At 40.8% G+C, this 21,984-nt stretch overlaps 1 protein-coding gene across 6 annotated transcripts in view; it reads left to right on the top strand.

Moving 5' to 3' along the window:
- Positions 1–21,984, top strand: part of TENM3 (teneurin transmembrane protein 3) — a 605,330-nt gene that overhangs the window by 487,916 nt on the left and 95,430 nt on the right. For 5 of the 6 annotated variants that reach the window (XM_034647494.1, XM_034647495.1, XM_034647496.1 and 2 more), the window contains 6 exons: positions 11–225; positions 5,732–5,942; positions 6,374–6,475; positions 6,668–6,862; positions 7,979–8,179; positions 14,750–14,935. In XM_034647494.1, coding sequence (XP_034503385.1) covers positions 11–225; positions 5,732–5,942; positions 6,374–6,475; positions 6,668–6,862; positions 7,979–8,179; positions 14,750–14,935 — 1,110 coding nt within the window. The remainder of the gene's footprint in view (positions 1–10; positions 226–5,731; positions 5,943–6,373; positions 6,476–6,667; positions 6,863–7,978; positions 8,180–14,749; positions 14,936–21,984) is intronic. The other variant, XM_034647497.1, reaches the window with a different exon arrangement.

Raw genomic sequence — 21,984 nt, forward strand, 5'->3', positions numbered from 1 at the left:
TTCCATTCAGGAAAATTAGGTGGATTTACACAAGAAAATAACACCATAGATTCCGGAGAACTTGATATTGGCCGAAGGGCAATTCAAGAGGTTCCCCCCGGGATCTTCTGGAGATCACAGCTGTTGATCGATCAGCCACAGTTTCTTAAATTCAATATCTCTCTTCAGAAGGATGCATTGATTGGAGTATATGGCCGAAAAGGCTTACCACCTTCCCATACTCAGGTAAAAGTCGGCTTTGTTGTCAATAAAATGGAAACTGCTGCTTTGCATTTTTAAAGTTATTCTGTTTCTTAAGTTCAGCTGTTTAACTGTTGGACCACTTTCGTATTGATCTTTTACAGTGAAAAAAATTTTGAATGTAGGTTACACTTGAGGTTTTCGAATTAGGAGGAAGAATGGCATTTTCTTCCTGACTGGCATTAATCAGTATTGACGGATTAAAATGTACTCAAATTTGTGAGTAACTGAATGAATATCGAACATCATCTGAGCACCTAGGAAAACAGCATGGATTTTCCAAGTGTTTTACAAAGATTCTATGAGAATTTCAGAGGATCTTATTCCTTTCATGTAATAGATGCATAGTATTTTCATTTCAAACATTGTATTCACGCTGTTGAAAATATATTTCTACTTAATGCCAGACTTACCGTTAGTAAAGAAATTATGAGAACATAAATGTAAATAGGATGTCATGAACTTTTTATCAACTCAAGCCACGATTCCTCAGATAAAGAGGCAAGAGAAGTTTCATGGATAACCAAGGGTGATCATCTAAGTGGGGTACTCACAACAATTCAAATACCCTTCAGGCGTGCATTCAAGGAGCTTTAAAGTCAATCCGCTTGCATGAAAATATGTCACAGTAATAGTCAAAGAGAGCTGCTATCAGTAATTCTATAGGCTTTTTCATTATCTAATACTGGATCAGGGTATGTAAGTTGAAAATTGTGCTTTTTAAAAGAGGTCCCATTATTGGGACGTCTGGGTGGCTCAGTTGGTTGGGCATCTGCTCAGTGGGGAGTCTGCTTCTCACTCTCCCTCTGCCTCTTATTCCCCCTGCTTCTGCTCTCTCTCTCAAATAAACAAATAATATCTTAAAAATTAAAAAATAAAAATAAATTAAAAAAAAAAAATAAGAGGTCCCATTATGTCTGAGAGAAATTATTTAAATTACCTACTATAAATTTGGAGCTCAGACTTTTCCTAGTGTCAACTAATATGTTAGTCAACACAGGAATTCCAAAAATGTAATAGTTAATTAACATTGACAATTGGATGAGCTAAGGTTATATTTGATAACCACTTTATTTACCCGTAGAATTTCATGCAGATTTCAATTGTATTTATGAGATGAGGACTAGAGGATTTCCACGTATGCTTTAGAGCATGTAATTTGGTGAGAAATGCATTTTCTGTATCCTAGGAATATAAGTTATAAAGAAAAATTGATCATATACCAATAAAAAATCATTATCTTTAAAGAAAGAGGAGTAAGAAACTTTGAACATGCTTTCTCTTATGTCACTGTAGATCAGGGAAAGTTTCTTATACATATATAAATTATACAGCGATGAAATTTTTTAATATCATGCTTTGGTGTGTTCATTTTTCTGATAATATTTTCCATAGCTACATTATTAAAGTAAGTGCCTTTGATCTCCTTGCACATTAAATACTGTCCCCATTGTGTACTAGTGTCCAATTTAAATTTTTGATTATAGTTATACTCGACTCCACTTTATGCTGGAGGTGACATGGAGTACAATGTAATAACCAGATTGTCTGAAACGGAAGTGGGTCTCTCTAACTTCACTCAGAGACATTGGATTTCTATCAATAGTCTAGTGAAATAGAAAAAAATATATTTTTTTCATCAGAACCATATATGTGTTTAAATCACTTTTTTTGTAATTGAAGAAATATACCTCCAAAGCGAAGCACGACAGTGAGCATAGAACCTATACATTCCAGAAAATAATTACAAAAGAAAATTGTTGTGTACTTTAAAGATGTATTGAAAGATTTCGGTTTGACTCTTTCCAAGTTATATATACCATATGAGATTAGGGAAATAAAAAGTGCAGTTTCAGGTTTTCCCATAATTCTTCTGGTATTTAAATACAATATACATGATATCCACTTTTCCTTTCTACCACAATATATGTGTTTAACTAGATGACACATTTTTCCAAAGCTCCACAGTTATTAGAGTTCCTTCTTCTGGTTTATTCAAGATCAGCAGAGCAAACAACTGTTTCTGAGTTCAGTGTTTAAACATGAAATATGCTATAAAGCAGCCCAAACTGAACATTTCTCTGTTTCTGGGGAACGTTAAATAAATCAACCTGAAATAATTAAAATTGGCCAGCCATTCAGAAGAGTCACTTGAGTTTTGAAAGTCTCTGTGACCCTTTATAAAACTGTCCGTTTGATTGTTGCCGAGGAATCAATTGACTTTCTTCTCCCTGATGCCCAATTCATTCTCCTGGACAGTTAGAAGCCTAAGGAAGCAATTTAACGCTTTACAGTTAACAGTGTACTGACTGAAGCATGTAAGCATGTTTGCATGAAGGCTGTTTCAGAATGGTAGCTGGAGGGGCGCCTGGGTGGCACAGCGGTTAAGCATCTGCCTTCGGCTCAGGGCGTGATCCCGGCGTTATGGGATCGAGCCCCACATCAGGCTCTTCTGCTGTGAGCCTGCTTCTTCCTCTCCCACTCCCCCTGCTTGTGTTCCCTCTCTCGCTGGCTGTCTCTATCTCTGTCAAATAAATAAAATAAAATTTTAAAAAAAAAAAAAAAAAAAAAAAAAAGAATGGTAGCTGGAGACCTGAGTTCTGGAATCATACACCCCTACCACTCTTTGACCTTGTGACCTTGAACAAACCATTTCACTTCTCTGTGCCTGTGTCTGTCCAGGAAATGAAACCGTTGGATCAGATGATGTCTAAAATCACGTCCTCCTCTGTATGCCAGTAATTTACAGCAAGACCACGCCACCACCACCAAGTTGATTTAAAAATACAGTTAATGGGATGCCTGGGTGGCTCAGTCAGTTAAGCATCTCCTTTGGCTCAAGTCATGATCTTACGGTGCTGGGATCGAGTCCCGCGTTGGGCTCCCTGCTCAGTGGAGAGTCGGCTTGTCCCTCTACCCCTCCCCCTGCTCATACTCTCTCTCTCTCTCTCTCTCTCAAATAATAAATAAAATCTTAAAAAGGAAATACAGTTAAGTATTCATAGATTCTGAGTTCTCATCCTTTTTTTTTTTAAGATTTTATTTGTTTATTTATTTGAGAGAGAGAGAGCAAGCATGAGTGGGGAAACAGAGGGAGAGGGAGAAGCAGGCTCCCCACTGAGCAAGGAGCCCAACGCAGGGCCTGATCTCAGGACTCTGAGATCATGACCTGAGCCACCCAGGTGCCCTAATGCTCATCCTTTTAATAACTGAATTGAGTTAAGCATATAGACGGTCTAACTGCTCAGAAATAAACCAGTAAGATAGTTTTATTAGCCTAGCCTTTGTTTCACGACCACTTCCCCGAAGTGGTGAGACTGCATGTTATCCGAGAAATAGCATAAGATCCCAAGACTTGTCCCCCCAAAGAATTCCACGTCTCCTTCTTATGAATAGGTATTACAGAGTAAAGTCAGTAGCCCACGTGTGTTCATAAGTGATTGCTTTATACTTCACACTCTGAGAACAAAGGTTATTAAATATCTCTGTTCTGTATAATTTGTTTACTGTTTGTAGACACGGGCTTAGCGTGAAGTAGGGGGCTTTGCGTTTAGGTATTTGCATGACCTCTGGACGGCCCGGGTGCGGTGGCCCTGCGGACAGCCTAGGCAGATTCGCCACAACTGTGGCCTCCCCTCCCCACCACGCCCAGCAACTGCAGCCTCATTTGGTTGTTCGCGGTGTGATGCAAATGGGGATTCCTGCGATGAAGGTGGGGACTCTGAGTATGAGCTTGAAAGACCAGTTAAAACTCAGTTTCCTCCCTTTCAATCTTTCAGTTACTGAGCTTAATGTCAGAGGAGAAAAATGTTTATATGCAAAGGAGCCATTAAAAGAAACTTTTCCCTGCCTCTTTGCCATGCTAATATAAATATTTAAATCTGATGAGAAAACGAATGGCTTAGTTGAGATACAGGCACCTATAGAAAGTGCTGCATTCATTTCCTCTGATAATTTTGGAATCCAATTCCAGTGAAAATTTTGCAGGTTAAATATCCACACCAGTGATTATTATCATCCTTGTAAGATAGAAATGAAAAACATTATTGAATATTAAGTTATGGCTTTTTATGTGTATTTCTCACAGCTGCATGATATCATAAGGTAGTTTGACTACACAAAAAAATAACAAAAAATGCTTTTACATTTAAATAAAAATTGTAATATGTTGGAAACTGAATTAGATATTCTAAATTCTGTCCAGTAGTAACGTTAGAGGTCTGTGATCAGTACAGTGGTGACACATTTAATCATAAATCTCAGAATCCCAACAGCTGATTTTATTCCAGTTTGATTGTATTAAGGGATTCTTATAAAAAAACTTCTCCTCAAACAGACCTGTGATGAAATTCCATTTCAGAATCTCTCAGAAAGTAGAGTATTGGTGATTCACAGAGATAATACTGTAGCATTATATACATTGCACTGGAGTGTAGTTTTCACCCTTAGGAATAAAGTGAAACCAGGTAAGAGCCTATAGAAACTGAATCACTCCACTTCTAAGGAACTTTTATCCAACAAGTTTATTAAAACCATGTTGGAAAGTCTTTGCATTCTTTCCAAACTCACTGCATCATGTCTGGTTACAGAGCTTTTCTCTTACCAGTCACCTTCCATATTTTTAATTCTCTTTAAATCTCCCAGTTGCATTCTTCTGGCTACCCAGTGTTCATGATTAATCTTACTAAACCAAAAATTAAGCTTAATGACATTGACTTCATAATAATAATTGGGCATAGTTACTGTTACTGTCATCCCTTCAGAACCCCTCCATTGTTGAATTTTTTGGACTTGCGGTCAGAGATATACCGGCATCTTGATATCGGTTTTTAGTTTCACCATAACTGAGGACAAAGCCATGGGTTTGTTCATGGTGCCTGGGATGGTAACTTGAGGGTCGCAGAGAGGAACACGGTGGGTGGCAGGAAAGACCTGAGCTTTCTCACAAACCAACTCCTCCGCTTACCAGGTATCGAACCAGACCCTCCTGAAGCCTCTCCAGGGTTGGTTTCCTTCAGCGTTAAGGGGAAACATCAGCGCCATCCTGGAAGGGTGGCCGCGAGGATTCAGTGTGATCCTGACACAGAGCACATATAAGGAGAGCACCCGAAGAGATGCTCTCACGGTCTAGAATTGGGTTGCCAGGTCTGGAACGTCACAGCTGATGGTCGTACCCACACACGGCCTGCACTCATCCAACTCTCTTATCAGTTACAAGGCTCAGTCTGAGTCTGGAAACCGATCGCCCTCTAAGTGGAAAAGGATTTGCAAAGTTGATATACAACAACAGCGTGCAGTGGGCAGTCAGTTTCCAGAGTCAGATCAGGATGCCTGTAAATGCTCCGCACAGAGGAACCTGTCCATCAGGAACCTTCTCCTGACATTGTCTTTATTAGAGCAGAGGGGAGACGCTGGAACAAGATAAATAAATAGAGAAGCAGCTATATCCGAAATGTGGCCAAGCACTAAACACCTGCTCTTGTCCCCTCAGTATGACTTTGTCGAGCTCCTGGATGGCAGCAGGCTGATTGCGAGAGAGCAGCGGAACCTGCTGGAGCCCGAAAGAGCAGGGCGGCAGGCGAGATCCATCAGTCTGCATGAGGCCGGCTTTATCCAGTACTTGGATTCTGGAATCTGGCATCTGGCTTTTTACAATGACGGGAAAAATGCAGAACAGGTGTCCTTTAACACCATCGTCATAGGTAAGAAGGGTCTTCAAAAGCATCTCTTTCGGGGCTGCAGTATAAACTGTGTTGAATGGAAACTCAGTTGTCTTCACCGATTTGGAGTGTTTCCTAGGGTGATAAAGCCTGAAGTAAAACATGAGACTTACTTTTAAATTGTTTATTTATGACTTTGTGACATACCGTGAAGCACTGGAAGAACCTATCCTTTGGAAGTATCTTGGAGGACAGTGCATCTTGAAAACACTTAAAACCATCTGCATTGGAGATAGCCGTGCTTTGCTTTGACTATTCAAATAATCTGGTGTCAATGAAACCTTTTTATTTGGTGACGGAGCGGGCCATCCCTAATTCCTTCCATGTGGAGCTAAAACGATCAAAGTGACCCAGTTTACCTTGTGCGAGAAGCAGGCTGTACCCTAAGTGTTCCTTCTCTCTCTTCTCTTCAGAGTCTGTGGTGGAATGCCCCCGAAATTGCCATGGAAATGGAGAGTGTGTTTCTGGAACGTGCCATTGTTTTCCGGGATTTTTAGGTCCGGATTGTTCCAGAGGTATGCAAGTTAGAGCCTTTCCTTGAGCCAGTATAAATAAGCTGTAGAAACACAAGCAATTCAGAAAACCAGCAAGGCAAGAAAGAAAAGGGGAGAAAACCGGCAAACTCCTCGTTCCAGCGATGATCGCCTTGCTTTCAGGGCCTCGCCTGAGAACGTGCCTGTTAATTCCTGTCGTGTTTCATTTCACAGCAGCCTGTCCGGTGTTGTGTAGCGGCAACGGGCAGTACTCCAGGGGCCGCTGCCTCTGCTACAGTGGCTGGAAGGGCACCGAGTGCGATGTGCCCACCACGCAGTGCGTTGACCCGCAGTGCGGGGGGCATGGGATCTGCATCATGGGCTCTTGTGCTTGCAACTCGGGATACAAAGGAGAAAACTGCGAAGAAGGTAACCGCGCCCGTGTCTGCGGACGTCTGTGCTTATCTTCGAAAGACATGATCTTTGCAGTCCTCACTTTGCGTCTGTTCACGTGCCTCCTCGTCAAAGGAACTTTTGATTTCCATACTTATGGCTGCAGCATTTTGTTAACATTTTAACTAATAAAAAACACAAATGCCAGAGAGCCCCTTTGCTTCCAGTCATATGAATTGTTCTCCCCCCCCCCCACTCTGAGGAAGGAAGCGTTAAACACTTGTGTCTTGAAACAAACAGTGGACTGTTGTTTCATTTTGTTGTTTTTTTATCTTTGCTTTCTTGGGGTGTGCTTTTGTTTTGTTTGGGTTTTTGTTTTTGCTTTTGTTTTTACAGTTTTTCACATGGAGGCCAGCTTGTAAGTCTAGCATTTTGGCATCTCTCGAAAGATGTAACATATCACGTAACAGACTAGTGGAAAAAAGTACGCCATGGGCTTCTTGCTATACTGTAAAGTGCAGTTGAATTGTTTTTTCCAAAAGCAGAAAAGCACCATTTCCGTTCTTCAATCAAATTGATTTTATTGATCTGCACAGAGAAAGTAATGCAATTAAGTCTCTGGAATTAAATTTTCAGGCCATTGACCCTACAAGTGTAAAGTTTTATTGAGTCAAATTGCTAAATTAAATCTCGTCATCTAAAGCACATTAAAGTGAATCAAGAAGGATAGAGAGTATGCAACTCATTTATTTCTCAAACAGTTTGAGAGTCCCATACAGCTGTCAGGACTCAGTGGTTGTGGGTTAGGTCAGCTGATACAATATGGTTACAGAGAAGCCAATACTTATTACTATCTGATTAAGCAGAACAGAGAGCAATAGTCTGAAATCTCAAGAGCATATATGTGTGTAATTGTGAAAATTACAAATCCTTGCAAGACTCTCGATTACCTAAATGGTATGATCCTTAATGCCTTATTGTATGATTCTTTGCCTTTTTCAGAAACAAGTTCTTGAAAATGGTAGGTGAATAGTTGAGTCTCCAGAATTTTTATATCCATCAGATTGGGATTTAGTTCCTTATCCTGCATGCATTAGGTATGTGTGACATCTTCTAGATTTAATTGTGAAATTTCTCTTTTCTCTGCTCCAGCCGACTGTCTGGACCCCGGATGTTCCAATCACGGTGTTTGTATCCACGGGGAATGTCACTGCAGTCCAGGATGGGGTGGTAGCAATTGTGAACTAGTGAAGACCATGTGTCCAGACCAGTGTTCTGGTCATGGCACGTATCTTCAAGAGAGTGGCTCCTGTACCTGTGACCCGAACTGGACCGGCCCGGACTGCTCAAATGGTAGGGTGCATAAGGGCAGGATGACTGCACGCTTATTTGTGTAGCTAAAGATTAAGTTACTTTAATTTTTAAAAACACACTTATTAAATTTAATATAGATTTTGTTAGAGTTATGATTTATAGCAATAAATGTTAAAAGTAATGCAATTCCATGGCCTTAGAAGAAGAAACAGGCTAGGTCAATTTGTCATTAAAATTTCTCCTTTAGTAGCATGGTAAAGAATAATATTTCATTTGTGTTAAAATACTCCGTCTTCCTAACTCTCAAGGCCTGTGTAGAGTTTGTGGATTTAAGAATGCACATTATCTCATAACAGAGAAGCCTCAATTGGAAAAGTATTTGACAACATAAGGCTAAGCGGGATCACAATAGCGTATACATATATAGATATTATGATGTGCACAATGGTCCAACACTGATTTTTTTTAAAATTGCAATATTATGATTATAATAAAAATGGCAGGTAGTAATTTTTTTTTCAGTCAGTCAGTTTGTTACTGATCAACAGCCGTGTGCATGGTATGGGGATGAGCCCCGTAAGAGTAAAGAATAATGACTCATTCTTACCGTCTAGGATAGCAGCTTTCAAATTTTTGACCCTGACCCACAGCCTCAAACAGCTTTACATTGTGACCTACTGTGCGTACACATGTAATCTCATAACCGAAACAAAGCCTTACAAAGTGGTACACACAGATTCTTTTCTCCAAGTATATGCTATTTTTTTTAATGCCGGTTATATCCCGTGAATTAATTCCATGACCACGTTAGTCACATGGTGCAAGAAGGTGCTGTTCTAATCTCTAGAAGGTTACAGTTTAATTGGGGCAAGGAGGTGGAACCCACATGAAATACTTAGAAACCAATACATCCCAGTTGAATCTTTTATTGCATGTGACATGGAATAATATGTAAAAATAATCAACATTCAGAGGAGTCCTCCTGCCCTGATGCACAGTGGAAGTTTTCAACAAGATTTGGATTCCCATCCGTTGCTCTTTTGAAGATGGCAGTTAGTGTGGGGATGGGAGGAGGTATTTTCTGACGAGGGGAACAGTCCAAGAAAGTACTTCAGAGCATAGACTCTGAGATCAGACGCTTGGGTTCAGGTCCATCCTCTCCTACTTAACAGCTGTGTAGACTTAGGCAGACTACTGAAATGTTTTAGTTTACCCATCTGTTAAATGGATTTAATCAAGACATTCTTTTTTTTTTAAAGATTTTATTTATTTATTTGACAGAGATAGAGACAGCCAGCGAGAGAGGGAACACAAGCAGGGGGACTGGGAGAGGAAGAAGCAGGCTCATAGCCGAGGAGCCTGATGTGGGGCTCGATCCCATAATACCGGGATCACGCCCTGAGCTGAAGGCAGACGCCTAACCGCTGTGCCACCCAGGCGCCCCTAATCAAGACATTCTTTACAGAGATGCTTTGGGAATTGCTCAAATTCATGTATATAAAGTACTTAGAACACCACTTAGTTCACAATAAAGTCCAAATATAGCTGCCACCTCCACTGCTCCTACTAGTACTACCACTACGACGACTACTGTCAACGAAGATACAACTATGAAAGTAGTGTTCTGACCACGGGAGAGTACAGAAAAGGTGTTTGGAGGCAAGAGTTGGGTTTGGCCCAGTTATGAGGGACGCAGCTTAACGATGATGCTTCAGACAATGGAGAAGCCGCTCGTCACAAGGAGGTGTGCCCACCAGAGTGGTGAGAGCAGTGTGTGAGAACTCTCCAGTCCATTCTGGGTCAGAGAGGGTGACTAGTCGGAATCTGATGGCCGGAAGACACGTTTGATCTTTCCCAGAGTGTGACGTGCTGAGATTGCGAATTCCTTTGAAGTTCGTTGACATGAAAAGGATAAATCTGAGGGCCCTTCTAAAGGAGAACTAGACAGAGCTTGCTGAAGACACAGCACAGGAGTTGGGGCCAAGAGCCGAACGTCTGCAACCAGGGCGGGCTGGGGCAAGGGTCATGGCTCTGGAGAAGGCAGGGAAGCCGGGGAGGGGTGAGGGGTGAGGCAAGGACACAGGGGAGGCGATGGGGAGAGACAGGTGAGACATGGAGGAAAGGATGACTTCTGTATGGGAAAGCAGAGGTGGAGGAGAAACCGAAGATGGAGAGGAGGGGAAGGGGAAGAAAGGGGAAAGCAAAAGGACAGGTCTTGTTAACACTGTTGAGTAAATAAAAACATTCCTCATAAGGCTTGGCTTCAGGGAAGCCGTCTGTCTATCCCTCATCCCGTCCACACTGATTGCCTTCTGCGCTGAAGCCCTGTTTGTAACTGAGTGGTTAAGAGCGGGGAATCTGGAGCCTGAGTCCAGGGCTTGGCCTGGCCATTCCCTAGGTCTACGGCGTTTGATCAGCTATTTAAAATGCTTCTCTGTGCCTCAGTTTCTTTACCTGTGACTTGGGGATGATAATATGACAATTGTCATAAGGTTTGAATGAGTTAATATGTGAAAAGCATTTAGAATAGCTCCTTATACATGGCTAGTACTGAATACAGGTTACCCATTAACAAGGGTGGTGGTGCCGATGGTGGTCATAGTTATGGTGGTACAATTCTGAAGGCTAGTGTGGCCCATACAGTTCTCCATTGATTCAGAACAGCTTCCACATGGAAGTACTGCTTGGTTACGGTTCCTCCAATTGTGAAATTTATGAAATGCAAATTATTTCATCTATTAATATAACCTAATGGCATTAACCTAAGAGAAATCCCGCTAGGCAGTGAATTAACACACTTATTTTAAGAAGAAGAAGAAAAAGACTAGTAATTTTTACAAATCACTCTTTCCTGGCACTTTGAGAAACTTGGATGACATGACCGCTACCCCATGCGTCATCAGCGGCCTGACGGACGCATGTGCCATTCTTCACCCACTACAAACTGAATCCAGGAAGCCCAACACTAAAGACAGTTTTGTATAGGCTAACTTGTAATATTGATGAAAATTCTGTTGAAGCCCAAGTAGATATCCTAGTAAAGGCACAAAGGGACAAGTAATGTACTTTCTTCCTTACATAATCACTCTCATTTCCTCTCCCTCCTTCCCTCCCTTCCCTCCTTCCTTCCTCCCTCCCTTCTTTTTCCTTCCCTCCTTCCCTCCTCCCTTCCTCCTTCCTGTCTCCTTTCTTCTTTCCCTCCCTCCATCCCCCCCTCCTCTCTCACTCCCTTCCTTCCTTCTTCTTCCCTCAGTTCCCTTCCCTCCTGGTTCATCCCCTCCCTCCTTCCCTCTCTTCCTTCCCTTTCCTCTACCTTCCTCATCTTTTGGTCATACATTTTTGGTCATACGTTTTTGGAGGCAAACAGGTTAATGTTTGTTACTGTTTCATAAAAATATGAGTTGATTCACACAGCTTGGAGAACCAGAAACTGGTTAGAAAATTCATGACCGCTAGAGCAAATAACATGTACAGGACAAATGAGAGTGAAAACAAAAACTGGGGGTGGGATTATAGAGGACCTTGAATGCCACACTAAAGAGTTCTAGGAAATCATCACCACCCAACATTATCAAGCACAGGTGCAAGGCATTATTTAAATAACGCATTAACTTATTTTGTCCTCTGTTCTTAAAAATGTATTTTACAATCCCAAGAATCAGAATAGGCATTTAATTATTTTTGTTGAGTTTTCATTTCCCTTTCTGGCTTCTGTACTAAAAAATGCATCCCACCAAAAAAATCCAATTAAAGTTTATAGATAGAATTATTTTTATAGTAAAGAACTTGATTCAGGTCTCTTATGCCTTCATCAGTAAAATAAGCATAAATTAATAGCTATAAAATAATACTGGTTTGAAATATTGCCATTCTAATTTGTCTCCCACAATTATGGGAGTAGGAAGGAAATAATGAAACAGCCCTTTTTTTTCATCTAATGTTATTTAATACATTACCTGAATTATTTTATAAAGGATATTTTATAATTGATACTGTAGCTCAAATTGGGGCGCCTGGCTGCTCAGGCAACGGAGCATGCAACTTGGGGTTGATCTTAGGGTTGTGAGTTCAAGCCCTCCACTGGCTGTAAAGATTACTTTTAAAAAATTTTAAAAATTAAATAAAATTTAAAAAGATAATTCAGTCTTCTTCATAAAATGATATTGCCATGAATGACGAGGAAAAAAAAAAGGCATAGATGTTAATTAAAAGATTAAACTGGCTGCCAAAATCACCTATCATTATTTTACATCTTTAGACTGAGGGTTTTTTCATGCTGATGAAATTATTTTGCCAGTTGAAAATCTAATTTTACCTGTATACAAAATGACTGCTTAGACACAGTGGGCTAAGATCTTCACCCTATTCATCTTTACACCCCCAATGCAAAACAGGAAAACATTAAACTCTCAATATATTGAGTTGAATAATGAATACAGACAGTACTCTTCTTTGGAAGAAACTAATTTAGCATAAAAAAAGACTTTATTAAAATTTGCTATTAGCTGCAAAAAGACAGAAAACTTAGAATTTTTAGTAAAGATATCAAATATGTATATATTCGCCCTGTGAAAATATCCTGGTTCATGTGCCTGAAATTTATGTGCACATGGCACAGCTGTCATTTGAAGTTTACAAAAACATTGATGGTAACTCACATTCGTGGCTGAAAGTTTACTAGAAGCAATTTTGGGAATTTCTAACTAACTGAATCCCAAAGCAAAACACTTTACCAGCTACCTCTTTTGTTGTCGTGGAAGTGACCTTCAGATATCTAAATTCAATAAGAGTAGATTGTACACCTGCTGAAACATTGGGTTAAGCTGCTACAGGAGGAGAAATGAATTATTTCCATCAGAAAGTTTGTAGGTTTGAAAGCGACAGAGATTTCCTCTATCTTCATCAGCAGTTTGTCCATTAATTAGCCCTTCAATTCCACTTCAATTAAATTAACTCTAATTAATAAGTTCATTACAAAGATTGACGCACCTTGCTCAAAGCTAGTGTGCTAAACGCTGATAAACACCTTCACCCTAATGAAAAATTGATTAGATTGAATAAAAGGGGTACCTCAGAAAGAAACCTCCCTCTTCTGGAGCTGAGTTGACGTTCTGTTCGTCTGAAGTTAATCACCATCTTGGATCTCTTAATCAAAAATTTAATTCAAACGAGATGGAAAATGTGGCATGAAAAAAACATAAACCACTTGCTTCCAGTTAATAATCCTGGCTGTTGTTTATAAAAAATGTTACAACTCTCACAGTGCCTTGATACGGTGTTTACAATTCTGCAGGACTGAGAGACAGAACTGAGGGTCCGAGAAATGTTACTTGGGCAGTGAGTGGGGAAAACATGACCATGTGACCACATACACAGTTACTGTTTTCTCATTTAAAAAGAAGGCTGCAGTCCATTTTCTGTTTGTTAGAAATGCTTTCCGGTTTCTATTGTTCAGTGTTTTTATTTTTGCAAGGAAACTGAAATGAAGCAATGGTCTTAAAATCGTAGAAAACAGAGGTAGTTGATTTTATTTAACTTCATATGTAAAAAAAATAAAATAGAAAATATCCTTCTGAGCTCTTTTTAAAGATCGAACCTCTTGTTACGGTTTTGAAGTCCTTTGGTCACTTGTGCTCCTTTTAGTCCATTCTAGTACCTGAAAAACCTATTTTTTCCAATGACAGAGTCACTACTTACCTGTATTTTTTTTTTTTTTAAAGATTTTATTTATTTATTCGACAGAGATAGAGACAGCCAGCGAGAGAGGGAACACAAGCAGGGGAAGTGGGAGAGGAAGAAGCAGGCTCACAGCGGAGGAGCCTGACGTGGGGCTCGATCCCATAACGCCGGGATCACGCCCTGAGTCGAAGGCAGACGCTTAACCGCTCTGCCACCCAGGCGCCCCATACCTGTATTTTTAAACTGGTTTTCTACTGTGGTGCGTATGTGTCCACAGTACAAATTTACTGAATAGAAAAACAATTTTTTTTAATTTAACCAGCATCTGTGTGTGTCAGAAGCAAGCCCAAGTACACACTAAAAAAGATTCTTCTTAATTAAAAGTTTCTGAATATTTTAGAAACTTAAATATTAGGAGTAGAAATTACCCCTTTGCAATTCTTGCCAGAGGGGTGAAACCCAACTCCTGTTAAATACCGGACATGCTTAGACACTGAAATATTTTATTAATTTTATATTAACTTGATGTATGTGTTTGTATGTGTGCATGTGTCCTGGGCTGCCAAAAGATATTCTCAGATACATTGCGTGTGTATTTTCCTCTCGTTATGAATCTTGTGTTCTGTTCTGCTAGTAGTGTGTGTTGTTAATACGCACATACATATAATATAGGAAATCAAAACAAAATTCTCTTGTGTATTTTATGCACAATTACAGCAGCATTTGAAATTAAATGACGAATGAAAAAGTAAACTTTTACCATTTATAATTCTTACGGGTCAATGCTAAAATGTACTGAGTATATAAATACTTTTTATCTATTTTTCAGTGGTTTTGTTTTTTGAGTTGAAGATGTAGCCCTGCTTATTCACGCCCCTTCTCACTCCCCGCTACCCTTCCCTCCTGCTCTGCTTCCTCTGTTCAATGCAGAAATCTGTTCGGTGGACTGCGGCTCACACGGAGTGTGCATGGGGGGCACCTGTCGCTGTGAAGAGGGCTGGACGGGCGCCGCCTGCAGTCAGAGGGCCTGCCACCCGCGCTGCGCCGAGCACGGCACGTGCAAGGACGGCAAGTGCGAATGCAGCCAGGGCTGGAACGGAGAGCACTGCACCATCGGTAGGCCCCGCCCCCGCCCCCCTGCGCGCGCAACGCGGTGGGGGGCGGGGGGAGCGCGCAGGTTGTGGGCTGTCCCCCGCCCCCCCCACTTGGAAAAGCTGATTTCCTCTAATTCACTTTCACTAGCCTCTCTTAAAAAGGAATTGCTTTTTCAAGTAAGACCATCATGCCGCATAGGCAGTTCAGTCCTTTTTCGAACAGCTGTCACAAGTAGAAAGTATAAGGGTTTTTCACTCACTGTCTTTTGTGGTGGCTACAGAAATGGACTCACCCCAAGATGACTTCATTTCTTTCTTATGAAGATGCTTTCATTGAATATTATTTTTCAGTGTTCCATAGTGCCACTGCATAACAGCAAAGGTATTTTACTTAAAAAGATGCCAAATAGGGGGCCTTTTTGGATTCTATAGATTTGAGCACCATACATCTTCGCACCTGTCGATATACTTGAGTCTTTCAAAAAGAGGTTTGATTTTTTTTTTATGACTTTATTTTGTAGTAGCACAAGAAATAAAGTAGAATGAAACATACACGCCTAGATGTTCTTAAAGTTATATGGTAACACTTACTCAAATATGATGTTGGTGAAACTCTATAGGTTAAATGAAACAATCAAATAGGTGTTTAAGATCAAAATGTGGGTACGTAAGTGGTAGTTAACATGGACGCAAAAGTTCCCAGAACACACATAGTACTGTATTTTCAAGGTATTCAGTGCCTTTGCTTTTTACTATTTGAGTCACTGAAATTAAAATATCTAATTAAAGAAAATACAACAAACGTAAGTAATAAATGTCTGCCTTACTTCGGTAAGAGTGTACAATGTTAATTATAAATGACACAGCCCCACAGAAATTTCAGAATTTGAGGTATGGTGTTTTATGTCCGTAGGGTATAATTTGATAGAGCTGTTGGAGGGAGTATTGGTATCTGAAAAAATTTCTTCTTCCAGTGCAGCTATAAGTATTACATACTTGACTTTCTTGCTTACAGGGACTGGCTAGCTAGGAATTTTTTCATGGAAAAGTCAAAATCACATACATTTTATAAATTGTCACAGTCTTTACAGAACTTCAAGTAAGGTGCTTTCCAGTCTTATTGACATTCCTGACATCTGTCTTAAGGGTGGTGATCCCCCTACCCCCACAAATGATGATCCACAGAAGGGCTCACAGACTCAGGGCACTCATGTGCATGACTGTAATAGTTATCAGAAAGGGGCAAGGACCCAGCAGGTGGTGCCTGGAGAAAGCCATGCACAGGCTTCCTCTGTTCTTCCTCTCCCACCAAGACAGGTCATACGGAGCAGGTCCCTTTCTCAAGTGGTGAGCTATACCAACATGTGTGCAAGGAACACGTGCTTCTGCTGAGGGAAGCCCATTTGAGACAGAGCTTTTTGTGAGGACTGTTCCAAAAGGGAGCCTCTGTCAGCCACAACCACCAAAATTCCAGATTCTCCCAGGAAAATATTCTCCCGGTAGGCAAAATCACCTCATTGTAGAGAACATCCAGTTTTCCAGATGCCAGCCAATGACCAGCCCTGCAGACTTCTACAGATCAGACCTGTCGTGTTAACTCTTTACCTGGGAACCGCCTGTAGGGTCTCACTTGTTGCATGTGAGCTTACTGCCTTACATCCGGAAAGTGTGGAGTTCCCACGGAGGGGGGGTGTCCTGCAAGTGCATCTATTCCTAGCACTTGCAGGGGGCTCATCCCCACGCATTCGATATGGCTTTCCCCTCCTCTACTCCTTACGAGAGGCGTCTAGGGCAGTGGTTGCCTGTTGTTTACGTGAACCACACTTGTGAACTACAGCAAGGCAGAAAACATTGACAGCCACAATCTGTGTATCTTTCTGTGGACATAGGATAATGCAGCACCCCTGAGACCAGACAGCTCCATGCCCCAAATCTCAGAATGCCCATATTACCAGAGGCAGGGCAAGAGAAATAGACCTGCAATCATACTCCATCAAATTGTATGACCCCATCACCCCCATACCCATCAGAAATGAATGGATTCTAGCTGGGTCGGGTGGGGGCGGGGGAATGTTATATTTTTGACTCTCTGGATCCTAGGAAGTACAGCAAACACATGAATATACAGCTTGGAAACACAAGAAGTGTACTGTGAAGTTTTCCATAGGCAAATTTAACTTGCCACCCAACAGTTACTAAGTAAATCATCCTACTGGTTTCGTCACTGACCACACCAGTAGCACCTGGTTGGTTTCCCGCAGATGAGCTCTTCTTTGACAACTTCTCAGTTGTCTGCGAACACATGGGATCTTTGTCAGCAGCAGGTCCGTTTTGTACAATCTAGTGTATCTTGCCGTGGATGTTAACAATTCCATTTTCTATTGTTTTATTTTATTCCGTTGCTGTTATACTCCATATGAGTAACAATATGGAAATAAAGGACCTGCTTCATCTAAAAATGAATCTTCAGAGTGGACCTTTTAAAAGACCTAGAGAACCTCAGATCACCATTTGGCCCTTTTATACTATCAGAGCTACTTATTCCAGGTTTTAGCTTGCAAGGATCCAGTTCCTTTTTTCTATTTACTCCCTGTGTATATGTCCACAGCGAAGCCTATGGGGCATTTAAAAAGAGGCCTTTGTGAGCCACGGATTTAAACAACCCAGGAAACGACAGTACGTTTTCTCATTTGGGATAGTTACTATTCTGTGCATTTCCTCTCAGTTTCAACACTTAGACATCTGGCTGAAAGAAGCTGCCGCTTTATGAAAGAGAACTCATAAATCAGCAAGATTTTTTTTCTTTATCCATATTATGTGCCATCTCATTGAATACAAACAGGGAGGTTAATTGAGAGAGAGATGGCGGAGAAATTAAACAGTTAGAAGCAAACAAAAGTTCCCAATAGAAAGCAGAGAATATTCTTCATTAGTCATCTTACTGTCTTCATAAATTGTTTATGCTTTCATAAAACCATAGGCATTTTGATAGTAAAATGGACTGTGAATTTAGAGTGTTCACTGAACACCTTATCTACCTGAAGAGATTCCATCTTGATATTTTTATGAATGTGTTCATATTTTCCTCTCATTGTGAATCATGTGTTCAGCAGATTGGGCATACTAATCATCAGGTTCATTGTCCCAAGTCCTTCTCCTCTCTGGGGTTGGACTTGGACTAGTGATGCATGCAGATGGAAAATGCAGCAAAGGGAAATCTACTTTTTTTTTTTTTTTTAAGAGAGAGAGAGAGAGGGAGGTGAGGGGGTAGGGACAGAAGGAGAGGGAGAGAGAGAATATCAAGCATGCTCCATGCCCAGAGCGGAGCCAGACGCAGAACTCAATCTTATGACCCTGAGATCATGACCTGAGACAAAACCAAGGGTCGGACATTTAACCAACTGAGACACCCAGGTGGCCCAAGGGAAATCTACTTTCAGCAATATTATGATTAAAATAAATATTTCTCCCTTCCCCCTAAAAAAGCATTTAAGCATTTAAGACTGTTGGACCCTTTCATAAATACAGAGAAGTTAGTTACATGATGGAACCACCAGCTGTTATCACCACCATAGTTTAGCAGTAATAGCACTGGTTTAGATGCTCACCTCCCATCCTGTCATCCTTTGTATGTAACCATTCCACAAGAGGGTCCAATGGTTATCACACTCACGTGCCTATTTTTGTTTCTCATGAGACAGGAAAGATGTAAGAATATTTAGAGGACTGAGAAGCAAGTTAAAATATATTAAATATAACTAAATGGTTTATAAATAGGAGTTGACATAATTGGAATATCATGTGGCTGTCTCTATATAAACAAGCCAAACAGTTCTGTATTGGGAGATACTTGTCTTGGCCGAATTCAGCAAGTTCACTGTGCATGTATTTAACCAAAAGCCAGAATATTTAACCAAAGCCAGAATATTTAACCAAAAGCCAGAATATTTAACCAAAGCCAGAATCGAAAACCACATAAAAGCAACTCAGTTGCTTCGGCCCTTCCTAGTCCTCTTGCTTAGAAAGACAGGAAAACTGCTCTCTGGCCTGTGGCTGGAGTTAATTGGCCATGGAAGCAAGGCAGATGCCACACCAGCCTCTGCTGACCAGATGTTTGTAGACAGAATCCACAACTTTTGAGTGCAATACAGCCAAATACTCTGGGCAATGATGGATCCCATGTTACCATGTTTTGAGTGCTACTAAGCTGTAGCTTCCCCAAGAACTTTTCTTGGTAGCAGTTGCTGAAAAGAAATTGTCCCTCCAGCCATCTGTTTGTACCTGAGAGCCCTGGAGGTTATAGGTGAGACCGTGACCTGAAGGGGTGAGTGGAGCAGGCGTGGAGCCCAGATAGCACATTTGATTGTTACGTACCATGGGGGTTCTTACAAACGTAGGGAAGGCTCAGATCTGTCTGTAGATGGGTGAATTGTCTCCTCCGGGCTGACTGGGATTTCCCATTTCTCCACAGACGGAAATGGAGAACATGGGCTTACACTGTCCAGATGTTGCTTAGCTAGAATGAAGAACCTCAGGTTGGAAGACAGGTTTAAATCCTGGAACAAGGTCCCAAAGAAATGTTCTCCTCTCGATCCCTATAAGCTTCGGCAATACCATAATTATTTAGTTGTGAAACACGGGAGGTTTTGTTCTTTTTGTTAGTTTGGGGAGTATTTTTAAGAGGGGAATTCTGTTTAACTTTTTCCATCCATAAGTCTCTTGAGTAGTGTTCCTATCTGAAGGACCCCAGGAGGTCTTTTACAATTCTAGAATTTATCGATGATTTCTGCTTTATTTGGAAAATTATGAGATTTAAGCAAGGGATTCCCTTTTTAGTCTGAATTTCACTTAGCTTTTGATTTTTCCTGTGGCATTTGCACACCTCCGTTACCTTCCATTTGTGAATTTCTTTCCTCATCCCATCAGCAATTATTGATCAGCTCATCTGTGACATTTTAATACTTCTTATGCAAGTTAGTGGTAACATAAATGAGAAAAAACATGAAATGAAAAAGAAGATATGTTTTCGAGCTCCCTAATTTATCCACTGTAATGTATGTATCTTAACTGTTCCTAGTCCCAGTTGGGNTAAATGAGAAAAAACATGAAATGAAAAAGAAGATATGTTTTCGAGCTCCCTAATTTATCCACTGTAATGTATCTTAACTGTTCCTAGTCCCAGTTGGGTTTTTTTTTCTTCCAAAGATAAAACGGCTATAATAATACGTATCATATGTGATTTTGAAGCAGAATAGTCTAATGTTTAAGAGCTTTTGGGGGAAAAAAAGAAGAAAGAAACAAGGAGCTTTTGGAATGTGACTCACGNGATAAAACGGCTATAATAATACGTATCATATGTGATTTTGAAGCAGAATAGTCTAATGTTTAAGAGCTTTTGAGGGAAAAAAAGAAGCTTTTGGAATGTGACTCACAGCCACACCATTATTTACGTAGCGTGTTGCCAATGGCGAGTCCTGTTCCCCGGCCTTGGTTCCTGAGTTGGACCAAGAAAGAATTCAGAGCCAAACTCTTCAGGAAGCAAGGGTTTAATGGCAGTTGAAGCAAAAGTACACTCTTCAGATGGGAGAGCTGGCAGGCCCAGAGGGGGCAGCTGTACTGGGGGGTCAGGGTTGTCTTTCCTTTTTATGTTTGAATAGGTTACGGGTCATAGCTAGGGTGGTTTCTGACTAGGGTGCAGCCTGTCATCTAAGGGACTCCTCCTGCCCGCCAGGAGAGAGAGTTCTTGGCCCTCTATGGTACTTGTCAGAACTGTCATGGCAGCATTTCCCCATGGGGGCGTGGTGTCGAAACTGTAAGACAGTAGTCATTCATAGGGGAGAGTGCATGTGTGTCCCCTGGGGTCTGACCCGGATGGCTATTTGGAACTTGGTTTCCATAGGAAAGCACTTGTTTCCTGCTCATATCTAACTGCNCTCATATCTACTCTATCAGTGTGACCTTGGGCAAGTCCTTTAACCTCTGTGAGTATGCTTCCTCATATATAAATGTTATGTACCTCAAAGAGTTGTTAGAATCAAACGCATTACCGTAGTGTAAATCACTTGTGAAAAGGCATAGCAAATAGTGTCCAATACATGAGAGTTCTTAGAAGTATAAATGAGACAAACTGCAACCCAGACAATTTTTTTGGGCGCTGAAACTTACAAAAGTAAATAAAACAAAATTGCCGTCCACCCTGAAATTTTCATTTCATTGTTATAAAATGTAACCTAGTCTCAATGTGTATGGCTTAACAAGAAGTTAATATGTTTGAGTTGAGGGTTTTGAGAGGTGTTGCTTTCAGAAAGAAAGAAAAAGAAAGAGGGAAGGGAGGAAGGAAGGGAAGGAAGGGAAGGAGTTGGGGGGTAAGGGGTNAGAAAGAAAAAGAAAGAGGGAAGGGAGGAAGGAAGGGAAGGAAGGGAAGGAGTTGGGGGGTAAGGGGTTAAGGAGAGAAGGAAAGAGGGAAGGGAGAAAGGAAGAAAGGTGGAGTCTGTTGTGGTATTTGTCTTCCAGTGCTGTCTCAAACACAGAGTTGTTTATTGAGCTACATTGATTTTCATGTACTTTCAGGCAATTCAAATGGAAATTCGGCCTAGGGGAAATCCTAATTCCTTTAAGCTACAAAAGACCAGCTATTTGTTTTTATTCTAATTCTTTAGTACGTTGGGAAACTGGATCATTAATGATCACAAAGACATGCTTTGTTTGTTCAGACAAAACTTAGACATACAGTACTCAGCATCCCTCCATTAAATACTGTGGTTGCTCTGGGCTTTGGGATGCAGGAGATTGGAAATTAAAGATGAAATACACAGAGAGGGGGAAGTTATCCACCAAACAATATGGGGGCAAAAGAGAGAAAGATCAAAACTGTACCAGGGTGCACAGAGCTTCGCCTTGTTCTAATTATCTCATTATAATGCTGAAAGAACAGTATTTTAGTTGTTAAATTTAGAAAATGGTGACAATTTAGGGGGGAAAAATGACCACTCTGATATATACTTCCCTTAGATTACAAAATCAATATTCTTTGTAACTTTTGTAATGTTCCCAAGCTGGGAATCATACTTA

The sequence above is a fragment of the Ailuropoda melanoleuca genome, chromosome 18, assembly GCF_002007445.2.
Source record: "Ailuropoda melanoleuca isolate Jingjing chromosome 18, ASM200744v2, whole genome shotgun sequence".
NCBI lineage: Eukaryota > Metazoa > Chordata > Mammalia > Carnivora > Ursidae > Ailuropoda > Ailuropoda melanoleuca.